The sequence below is a fragment of the Diceros bicornis genome, chromosome 3 (genome assembly GCF_020826845.1).
Source record: "Diceros bicornis minor isolate mBicDic1 chromosome 3, mDicBic1.mat.cur, whole genome shotgun sequence".
NCBI classification, from domain to species: domain Eukaryota; kingdom Metazoa; phylum Chordata; class Mammalia; order Perissodactyla; family Rhinocerotidae; genus Diceros; species Diceros bicornis.
In genome coordinates, this window is record NC_080742.1 from 68,638,962 (window position 1) to 68,650,988 (window position 12,027).

General features: G+C 36.8%; 1 protein-coding gene across 2 annotated transcripts in view; it reads right to left on the minus strand.

The window, feature by feature from the left end:
• Positions 1–12,027, minus strand: part of CTTNBP2 (cortactin binding protein 2) — a 151,767-nt gene that overhangs the window by 77,484 nt on the left and 62,256 nt on the right. For both annotated transcript variants that reach the window (XM_058528923.1, XM_058528933.1), the window contains exon 3: positions 9,031–9,255. In XM_058528923.1, the coding sequence (XP_058384906.1) occupies positions 9,031–9,255 (225 nt within the window). The remainder of the gene's footprint in view (positions 1–9,030; positions 9,256–12,027) is intronic.

Below are 12,027 nucleotides of genomic sequence, written 5' to 3' on the forward strand. Positions count from 1 at the left end.
AATTGACATTATGGAACAGAATACCCCAAGACTACAGAAGATAACAGTCTTTTCAGACACACTTGAAGAGCTATTAAAAACCAAAAAGACTAAAATCTTACAGAATTTGTTCTCTGACCATAGCAGAATTAAATCACAAAGAAATCATAATAAGATATTAAGAACACCCCAAAACTCAAAAATAAAACAAGATATTTCTAAATAGCACAAAAGCTTAAGAAGAAATCACAAAGAAAATTAGAATATATTTTGGGCTGAATGACAATAAAAACACAACATACAAAAATTTGTAGGATGCAGTGAAAGAAGAGTATTTAAAGGCGGCTAAAGCAGAGGATAGAGAGAAACTGATATCTTTAATTAACTGCTTACATTAGAAGAGTTTTCTCAAATCAATTATCTAACTTTCACCTTAAGAAGCTAGGAAAAGTTAAGCAAATTAAATACAAAGTAAGTAGAAGGAAAGAAATAACAAAGGTAAGAAACCAATGAAATAGAACAGAAAATGATAGAGAAATTAACAAAGCCAGAAGTTGCTTTTCATCTGAAAGATCAATAATATTGTTAAACATTTAGGAAAAAACAAAGTAAGAAATACAGAAAAACACAAATCACAAATAGGAATAAAGGGGCTATCACTACAGAGTGACTATTAAGACGATAATAATGAATAACTTTGTGCTAATAAATTCAACAAATAAAATTCCTCTGAAACATACAACTTTCAGAATTGACATAAAACGGCATAGAAAATTGGAATGGAAATTGGAAAAGATAAATATTTTTGAAGAAATTGAATTCACAAAGAAAAACTTTCTCCCAAAGAAAACTCCTGGCTCATATGGCTTTACTAGTGACTTCTGCCAAACATTAAAGAAAAAAATAATACCAAACTTATACGTACCCTTGCAGAAAATAGAGGAGGAAATGCTTCCAACTCACTTTACGAACCCAGAATTACCTTCATATCAATACCAGTCAAGTATGTTTTTTAAATTTAAAGAAAAATTATCACTCATGAACACAGACACCAAACTCCTCAGCAGAATATAGGCAAACTGAATCCAACAATATATAAAAAGACTAAAAAAAAAAAAGGTGACCCATTGAAGTTTATGTCAGAAATCCAAGTTGGTTTCATATTTGAAAATCAATCAGTCTAATTTACCATATTAAAAGAATAAAGAGAAAAACCATGACCACATCAATAGAAGGAGATAAACCATTTTACAAAATTCAAAACCCATTCATGATAAAAAAACCTCTCAACAAAGAACAGAATGAAACTTCAATGAGATAAAGGGCATCTATAAAAAAGCACAGCTAACATCATACTTAATGGTGAAACACAGACCGTTTTCTCCCTAAGAAAAGGAAAAGGCACTTAAGTCATTTCTCACTCCTTTTATTCCACATTGTACTGGAGGTTCCAGTCAGTGCAATGACGGAATTAGGGGAGAGGAGACGGAAGAGAGGCTGGCAGGCAATTTGGAAAGAAGAAGTGAAATGAGCCTTATTCACAGATAACATGTTTGTTTACTGACAAAATCATATACAACATACAAAACAACTGCTAAAACTAATAAGCAAGTTTAGCAAGATCACAGGATCAATGTCAACATACAAAAATCAATTAATACCTGTATACTGGCAACAAATATTTGGAAAAAAAGTTGAAAACAATGTGATTTACAATAGCATCAAAAACATAAAATGCTTAGGAATAAACCCAACAAAAGACATAAAAGACCACTACACTGAAAACAACAAAACATTGTTAAAAACAAAAATTAGACAGACCTAAAAAATGAATAAATACACTTTGATCATGGGTTAGAAAACTCAGTTTTGTTAAGATGTCAATTCTCAACAAATTAAGTCTACAGATTCAATGAAATTTCAATCCCTGCAAACTTCCGGAGAAACCAACAAACTAATTTTAAATTTTTATAGAAATGCAAAGCATCTAGAACAGCCAAAACAATTTTGATAAAGAAAAAATTGAAATACAGTTCTGGCATTTAAGGCTTATTATTTAACTATAGTCATCATTTACCTGAAGTTCTAGAATACAGGTAAGACTAATCCATGATGAAAAAATCAGAAGAGTGTTCAGTGGTTGCCTGAATTGGGGGAGAGATTTACTGGGAAGGTACTCCAGGAAAGAGATGGAAGAAAAGAAAAAAAAAAAAAAAAAGAAGAAGAAGAAGAGGAAGAGATCTTTTCCAGAAGATTTACAGAATCAAAAGGAAATTTAAAACTAGAATAGGAATGCTGAATGACTAACAGGGAAGCACACTATCTGATCAGGAGAAAATAAAGGGAAGGTGGAAACAGTATATCAAAGATCTATGCAGAAAAGACAAAAGGATGACAGATTCCTTTGAGGAGGGGCCTATAATTTTAGAAAGTGAAGTGAAAGCTGCTCTGAAAGTACTGGGAAAAAATAAGTCACCAGGGATAGACGGTGACAACAAGAGAATTATTTCAAGCCACAGAGACTAAATCGGTCATAATTCTAACAGCACCTGGCCCAGTGGTGTAGTGGTTCAGTTCACGTGCTCCGCTTCAGCGTCCTGGGGTTCACGGGTTCGGATCCCAGGCGTGTACCTACACCGTTCATCAAGCCATGCTGTAGTGGTGACCCACATACAAAATAGAGGAAGATCGGCATAGATGTTAGCTCAGGGACAAACTTCCTTAAGTCAAAAGAGTAAGATTCCTCATTGGAAAAAAAAAACCCAAAAATCCTAACAAGAATATGCCAATAAATATGTAAAACAAAGCAATGGCCTACAGACTGGAAATGCTCAATATATATCCCAACCTCCAAGAAAGGAGATGCCAAGGAGAGTAGTAGCTATGGGACCACTGCTCTAATTTCCCATGCAAGTAGTGATGCTGCAGGTGCTGCAACAAAGGCTTTTATCTTATTATATAGAGCAAGAAATGCCTCCTGTCCAAACTGGATTTCGAAAAGGGAGAGGCACATGAGACCTAACTGCAATTATTTGTTGGCTACTGGAGTGCGCCAAAGAATTTCAGAAGGTTAGTCTATGTTTCATAGACTATAATAAAGCCTTTGACCGTGTGGATCATGAAAAGCTATGGGCTGCTCTGAAAGAAATGGGCGTGCCTCAGCACTTGACTGTCCTGATGCGTAACCTGTATTGTGGACAAGAAGCTACAGTCAGGACAGAATACGGAGAGACAGAATGATTTCCTATAGACAAAGGCGTCAGATAAGGGTGCATGAAAGCAACAAATGACTTGAAATGACTTCTGACAAAAGTGAAAGAAGAAAGTACCAAAGCAGGACTGCATTTGAACATCAAGAAGACAAAAATCATAACTACAGAAGAACTACAAACTTTAACATAGACAATGAAGACACTGAAATTGTTAAAGATTTGTTTACCTTGGTTCAGTCATCAATTTAAAGGGAAACTGTAGCCAAGAAATCAAGAGAAGACTAAGACTTGGAAGCACAGCCATGAAAGAATCAGGAAAGTCATCAGGTGTAAGGAAGAGTCATTAGAGACCAAAGCCAAGCTTACCCACACTCTGGTATTCCCAATTACTATGTACAGGTGCAAACGCTGGACAGCAAAGAAGGCTGACAGGAAAAAAATTGATTCATGTGAAATATGGTGCTGGAGGAGAGCTCTATGGATGCCCTGGACTGCCACAAAGACGAATAAGTGGATCCTAGAGCAAATTAAGCCTGAACTATTGCTACAGGCAAAAATGATAAAACCGAGGCTGTCCTACTTTGGGCACATCATGAGAAGGTGGGATTCTTTGGAAAAGACAATAATGCTGGGAAAAGCAGAAGGCAGCAGGAAAAGAGGAAGATAAAGGAAGCCATGGGTATGAGTCTACAGAAGCTGAATACGGCTGTTGAGGACAGGACATTGTGGACGTCACTCATTCATAAGGTCACCAGGAGTCAGAGCCAACTTGACAGCACATAACAACAACTCCAAGAAACTTTTTTTGCGGTGATGGAAATATTTTCTATCTTGTAAAGAGTACAGATTATACAAGTGTATGCATTTTTAAAACTCATCAATTTGTACACTTAAGATGTATAAATTTTACTTCAAGTAAGTGTTTCTTCAAAGAGCTGTAAACAATAGTGAATTCTAGATTTGCATGTTTCTTTTTACAGTGCTATGGATTAGCAATTGTGCAAACTACTCTCTGTGTGTTCTAGGCTTGAGTAAATGAGTAAATATATTGAAGTGTAATGGGAGCCAGGTTTCTCACTGTTGGAGAAGTTAGTTTTAAACAGAAAAAATACAAGAATGTACCCTACGGTTTTGGATTAGAATCAGAGGGGTCAATATCATAGGAACTCAATGGTTTGATATAAAAAGACATATAGATAAATAAAATATAGATATATGTGTGTACATTATATTTATGAATATGATAAATATACATAGTTTTTTAGCTCTAGAGTTGTTTATAAACACCATTTTTCCATTAAAAATGAAACTAGTGCTCCTGGGAGTAATGGCTAATTCCAGGGGTTAGGATAAGGAAAAGAGAAGATAAGCCTGGAATATCTTGCTGCAAGAAAGTAAGGAAGTGCACATAGAATGATGGGGACATGTCAAAAGGAGCCAGCTTAAAAGGCCTCTCACTGGCCAAATCTGGTAAAATTCTAAGCAGTGATCCAGGGGCTGTGGATCTGATGTGTTGGGGTAGAAACCCCTCCAACTCAACTACATACCACTACAATTATAAAGGAACCACAGCCTCCTGTGTACATAGATTACTAAGTGCCAGTTGACTTGGTTATTATTGTCCAACTTACATCTACTCACAAGCACTTTCAAGTAGTGGCTGAGGGGTAATTTTGCACGGAGCAATATCAGCAAATCCTTTTGCCAAAAGCAGGGGATTGTATGGAAGAGCTCAGAACTAACACAGCTTCACTGGTAGCGAGAAAGTGGGTGGTTGCTCCAAGAATAGCACCCAGCCTGGGAGCCATGAATGAAGAGTCACCAAACAACTGTTTTTACAGAATGAAAGGGAAAACTATGTAGGTGGAAGCAAAGCAGCAATGTAAAGCAATTAGTTCTAATTCAAAGTGGAAAACAGAGAGGAAAGCAATTATGGTCATTTGTAAAATGAGAAAGCAGAGGGCATGGTTGCCACAACCACAAAAGACTCTCATGACATTTAACTATATTACTTCCTGCTCTCCCATATCTTTCAACACTCATTGCATCTTTGTCCTCTTCTCCACCTGGTCACCCACCCCCCCATATACCTGTCCAATCCTGGTAAACAAATACATAACAAGAAGATATATTAAAAGATCTTTTTTTTCTCTATAGGAGGCGTAGCTACCAACTCTTGAGCTAGAGTTTTAAGAGAGGGCAGGCAAGTCATGGATCAGGCAAAGCACTCTCTCCTCTAAATCCCTGCTCAGAGCCACAGACCTCAGTCTCCAGCTCCCCCTTAATATTCACTCTGCAATGCTCCTGGGGAGTTAAAATGCATTTTGAAATGTAACAATGAATTATGCAAAAAAGACTCAGGAATGAGCTAAAAACAGTCATTCATGTACAAAATGTCCTAAATACTCTTCCTAAAAATGTCATTTTAGATGGTTCTTTACCGTGTTATCCTTGAAAGTCTATAAAGCAATTTAAAATTAAATTATATTTATATGTTATAAAGTAACCATTATATAATGAAGTAGAGAGCACTGAATACTAATGGCAGAACAAAGTACAATTATTTACACTAGGAAGAAAAAGGCATATGTAATAAATTAAACAAAAAGAGTGATTTGATTGTTCTTTTCTGTCCCATTTGTCATTTCTTTGGTTATCTAGCACCTGAAACTCCTTCTTATGTTGGGAGAATTCTCCACCTTATGATTCTCCCCTACAGAGGCTATATACATCCAATTGTTGCTTTGCTGGTCTTCCTGGTAGGTAGGAAGAGGTGTGGGGCCTAAGCTTGGCCAATCAAATGCGCCTCCCCATAGGCTTCAAGTAGGAAATGAGTGATGCAAAGCAGTGGGGCCAGGGGAAGTACCTCTCAAGACCCAGAGCAGTGATGGCAGTGGTGCTGTCTGGTGTCAGCAAGCTAGCGTAACCAGCTCTCATCAGCAGAAGTATCACCCACTGCAGACTAGATCTATAGCGAACATTTGTTGGTGATGCTGGCTAGTAAGAGCCCTGCTCTACCAAGTTGTAAGCCAACCAATAGACACTTTTTCTGCTTAACTCAATGAATGTTGGCTTCACTTGCTTGCAACTAAGAATCCTGCCTGACGCATCTATTGCCATCAACTGATCTCACACTGAGCTGCCACCCAGAAGCAGCTATATCTAATACACAGAGCTACTTTTAGTTTGTTCACTGGTAAAAAAATAATTGCTCCCTTCTGAATTTTTGTAGTTATTATTTTAGCTTCTTACTTTTAAAGGCTCTGATCAAATTAAAAGGTCTTTCCTATTTCGGGGCTAGAAATTATACTTGCTAAGTGTGAATAAAACGAATGAAAATAAATTAGAATAGAACTTTATTAACAGATGATGCACAAGATAAATAATAATAACCCAAATATCATTCCACCTTGGGTTACTGGCTCCAAAGGGGCAGTAGACTACCAGAGGCAAAGTTCCCCATGGTGATTACTCATTAGCTTATTCAAAGTGGCTTTATGGGCTCAGTCTATTTGCCAAATTGACTCTTGCCCAAATTTTCCTGGCACACAAATTACCAACAGTTAGCCCTCCTATTAGTAGTCTCAGCAGGAACCGATGCATGAATGAGCATGGAGCCTCTTCTCCTGCCTTGAGAGGCCAACCAGAGCAGTGTTCAGGCGAAATGTCTTAGAATTACCAAAGAGCTATGCCTGGTGTCAGACAATAAATACTCGAATTGCAGATAATGGGGCCTTTGCTTTCCCCGACTTTTGCTCTGGCAGTGATTTAAAGAACTGAACTCATTCAAAATAACGGATTTTTTTGTCTTACTGCTTTTAGATTTCTAAAGCTACAATTTATTCTATATGCAAGGGAACTGAAGATATTTGGGTAAAATATTTCAGGACTAAAGGGACAGGTAATTTTGTTGCTAAAAAGATAACTTTGGTGTTTCTGGTCTTATCAGCTGATGTGATATTTTCTTTATAAGTAAAGATTCATATTAAGAGTACAAACTGTAACTCTTCTCACATGTCACAATCTACCAGGACAGAATATCCTTTAGGGACAAAGGGTGGCATTGCCTATCAGAGCCACTCTTCACTGAGATGACACAGCCAATGAATATGGCCATAAAGGACTCCTGTATTCCCGTTATACGTGGGAGACAGATCACTGGCTCATTTCATATTAGCCTCTCAGGACCCATAGGACAGAAACAATTTCCTTTCACTCCCAGCCAGGTTGGAAATGACCCAGTCATTCAGAAACAAACAGGATGTAAGTTGATTTAAAAAAAAAAAAAATTCAGCTAGATAATAAAATCTTTGATTCAACTTGAAACCAGTATCTTTTTTTTCTCCTATAAGAGAAATGATAAAATGCAAAACTGAAGTAAAATTTAGGAAAGCACGCACTTTTATATATGAAATGAACACAAAATATTTTCTTGATTTTTGATAACACAGCATAAAACCCAGCAGAAATATTTTATTATGAAATAGCTCATTTGACACATTAAGAACATAATTGAAATGTGTCTCAGCCAAGAAATACAAATGAGCTTCAGTGACATCAGCTAAAATACACTGGCTCTTGCTTATGCGGTTCGTGGGGATTTTTGAAAATCTCCAGAGACCTCAGTGGTTGTCTGCAGGCCCTTGTAGAGGGTTTGCAAAGTCCAGAGTAAAATTATTTGATTCTGTCTCACATCCATGGAAAGCCTTCTATTCTCCACTATTTCACTCAGTGCTTTAGTTTTGGATCATATGACATACTGAGGAAAAGATTTGCTTTTATTCAACACCTATACCAGAACATTGGCATACATATATTAATGCAAAGATATAATTACAGGGAAAGAACACACACATTAAATGAGAGTATCATAAATATTTATAGTATAGTGCATTCAGGTTAATTGTCAACCAGGTGTTAAATGTGAGCTATGACGAATTCTCTGAAAAGGACAAATAGAAGAAACACTTTAATTTATGCTTTAATAATGGATGGAAAAACATATTGCTTTTAATTCTAATCATGGCAGACATCATTAGCTTCTCTGACTTCCTCACTCTCTTTTCTAATAAAGGGAATCAGTAGTCTCGGCAGCATATTGGAAGGACAAAATATAAACTTCTATCTCCTTATGGCTGATCACAGTAAGTTTTTATCACTTAGGCCTCTTTGAAGCATGTACTCATGTGTAATAAATATGTGTGTGCATTGGTGGGGAGGTGAGGAGGGGGAGGAGGTTGGTTTAAATGAAACACATGTGAGCAGGAGCCTGGAGGTCTGCAGCAGACATAGCCATCAGACCCCAGAGGCGAGTTTGAGACTAACCAGGACTTCAAGATGACACGTTGTGAGATTGCATATACCATGCAAACTTTCATTCTATTCTCCTCATGCTGGTTTCATTTTCCAAAGAAATAATAAAATTATTTCTAATTGCAAAGAAATATTTGAGACAGAAGCTGGATAAAATAAGTTTGGGATGCCACCATATGATTAGAATCCTGTTTGCATTACTGGATCACCCACCTAGCAATTAAGCATGTATTATGGCACTAGAAAAGGCAAGTCCAAAAACAAAAATCCATATTTTAAAGAAAGCATCAAAGTAACCATTATGGGAAACATAACTTCTTTGTCATACTTCTTTTATGGTTTAGTGTTATTTTTATTTTGAGTTACATTTGAAAAGGGCCACCAGAATCTGTCAGCATTTTGCATTTTTAAGTACTTAATCCCAACCCTTCTTGAAAATACAATATTTAAGAACAAACAACCACCTCAGAGATGGTTTCTTCATCCTATACTGTGTCATGGGGAAAATGTTTGAAAGTCTCAATACCTTCTTTTGTCTGCTCTCAGCAGCAGCCAGCTGTGTGGACATTCTTTCTTGCATTTTTCTGCAGTGGGCCATGACTGCCTCAAGGATGGAGAGGGGGTTGGTACAGACTGGCTTCTTCTCTTTATCGCCGGCACCTGCTTCATAGTCTCTCTGCAGTGCCAAGAACGGGTCGTTTAAATTAAATCTCCCATACCGTTCCTGAATAAATACCTCCTTCCTGCGAGCCTAGGACAAAATCAGAGGAATGTATTGAAGAAAGAAATGAAAATATACAGAAAGATATTTATAAGAAGATTTTGTGATTACTTTTCCAAATGGTATTCACAACTGTGGTGAGTAATGGCTTACTAGGATATCAGGGGCTGAGTGAGAGGTGAGGGAATGTGCCCCCAAGCTCTGACTAGCCTAGCATGCCACTCAGTCTACTTTCAAATTTTCTTCCTTTAAGACTATTGTCTTTTAAATTACAAATGATGCAAATATAGTTCCTTCCCATGATGCCCACTCCTCCAAGGATCTGAATTTTAGGTGCAATCTTTTCTAATTTTAAGTAAAATTAGAAATATCAACAATTAAAATAACTTTTAGCAAAAGTTCTAAAATAAAAAAATTTATCTCTATGCTGATAGAACATTTCACATAACACTTAACAAATTAAGTAGTAAAATATAAATTTCTTACAAGTTTTTTTACAGCCAGAAAGAATTTATAAGCATATTTGCTAAAGAAGAAAATACTTCATGAAATTTATGCCAAAAAGCACACAGTCACATTTTGTGAAGTTTGACCAACTACAGAAAACCTGCAGAAAATTTAAGAAGATGCAAATATCTCCTCATTGTTGAAGGGCATTAAAATGTGGTTCACAGAATCCCAGCAAGAATGTAACCTCATTTTACTCTAAATGTCAGTCCATTAGCATTGAAGTTAATTTCACATCCACATGGCACTAAATGTAATTTTCTATAATTAGCCTATAACAGTCTGCATAAAATGGAAAATAGCGGTAGAAATATATTGAAAACTAGCAATATTTTCCTAACCCAGGTTATTTGGAATAGCCACTAGAAAAAAATTATTCTATGTCACTGCCAGTGGAAAAACTAAATTACTTTATAATAAATCAAGCTTAATTGTCCAAAACGTTAAACATGTTGCTTTCTAAAGAAATATTACATACATTTCCTCACTTTAAAAGTAACTGCATTGAACAACTAAACTTTTCTATTTTTAGATCACTGTCAGCAAGCCAACAACTAAATAAACACAAGTGCAAATGACAAATGGAATAATCTAATATCTCTTTTCCCACTACCAAATTAGATTAAGAAATACAATTTACAAAAAGTCCAATTTCACCACTAAATTTAAACTAGTTTTCAGAGGATCATTTTAAACTTAAAAGTCAACATGGTTTATGAGTCAAAAAGTATTTGATATTTTTAGATTCTTCAAATTCAATTATGTAATCAATACACTGAATAAGTATCACTTCAGAGATGCAATTTCAAAAACAATTTCATTTTGTCCTTCACTTTTCTCTTGATTTTTATTCAATGTAGTAGTTCATGCTCCACACCTGGATGATAACTTGGGATAGCCTCATGGTTTTTCCGATCACTTTTATCTAATACAAGTCCTATAGTCACTTTAGACATAAAACAATCTCAATTTGGTTATTAGAATATCCAACTTCAGTGGTATGACAGCTTCCCTTGCCCAGCTAGGATCTGCTGCAGGTTAACATGCAACACCGGGGAAGGGAGTGTTTATGATAGCCTCTCTCCTTTTACCCAAACCTCTTCCTCTTTCTACGCTGTTTCACTCCTCTCTGGGTTGGAAGGGACTGGAGGTAGATGATGAAGATGGAGGTGAGAGGAGCAGAAATGTTCTACCTGACCGGCTCAGTCGGTAGGCTAGCCTTACCAGCTGAGTGTGGCAATTACCTAAGGCCTACTCTTTTCCCCTGAAATGCTTGGTGACTTTAGAGGGCCACCCCCTTTCCCACTGCTGGGGACCCTTCGTCTACAGTTTCCTCAATGTAGGTTATAAATTTAGGACAGACTACATAATCTGTGGGGCCCAGTGCAAAATGAAAACATGGGGCTCTTTGCTCAAAAATTATGAAGAATTGCAAGATGACAATAGCACACCATTTAACCAAGCACAGGGCCCTTCTAATTGCATGCTCCTTTGCAACTGTGCAAGCTGCACACTCATGAAGCTAGCCTTGCATATATCCCTCATGTGGCTCTAGAATGCATTTTTTTGTCAGCTGAGGTCCCATGTCTTCCAGACTCTATTGAACGGGATATGAATCAATTTCAATTGCACTCTTTGATGCCCATGGCACAACCTAGTCTATAGGAAACACTCATGAATCTTCACCTAAACAAAAGCTGGGAGTGCAAGATGACCACGCAACCACCTTTCTATCATTTCCACAGAATGTCTGCTTTTTCAGCCCCACCTCCACTCAGCCCACCGAGATCTGCAGGAGAAATTTATTAAAGTCATTAAATAGTTTGCTTAAAGCCCTTTTCTCTTGACTCGAGATGAAGGGAAAAACCAACGAGATGGGGCAGGACTCAGCACAATTCTCTCCCGAGAAATGCTCCCTGATAAAAATCTTTCTTTTTAATCTCCAACAACTAAATTTTTTTATACCCTCAACGTGAGTAATGAGTTTAAAAGTCAAAACTGGATTTCCAAATTTCTTCTGAAAATTTTCCATCTTGGTCCTCATTTTAGTATCCAATATTTATCATTATGGGTCCCCTGCTGAAACCGACATTTTAACAACCAATTTTAATTACCTTACGTCTACACACTCATTCAACATATTTTATTACGTACAATACTTGTAACACTAACTCAAGCCATTTCTTAACCACACAAGTTATTCTTAAATCAGAATGAACTTTTGATAAATGGGTTAAAATTAAGCTTTTACATAATGTACGAGGTAAACAGCCAGCCCTGGTGGTCTAGTGGTTA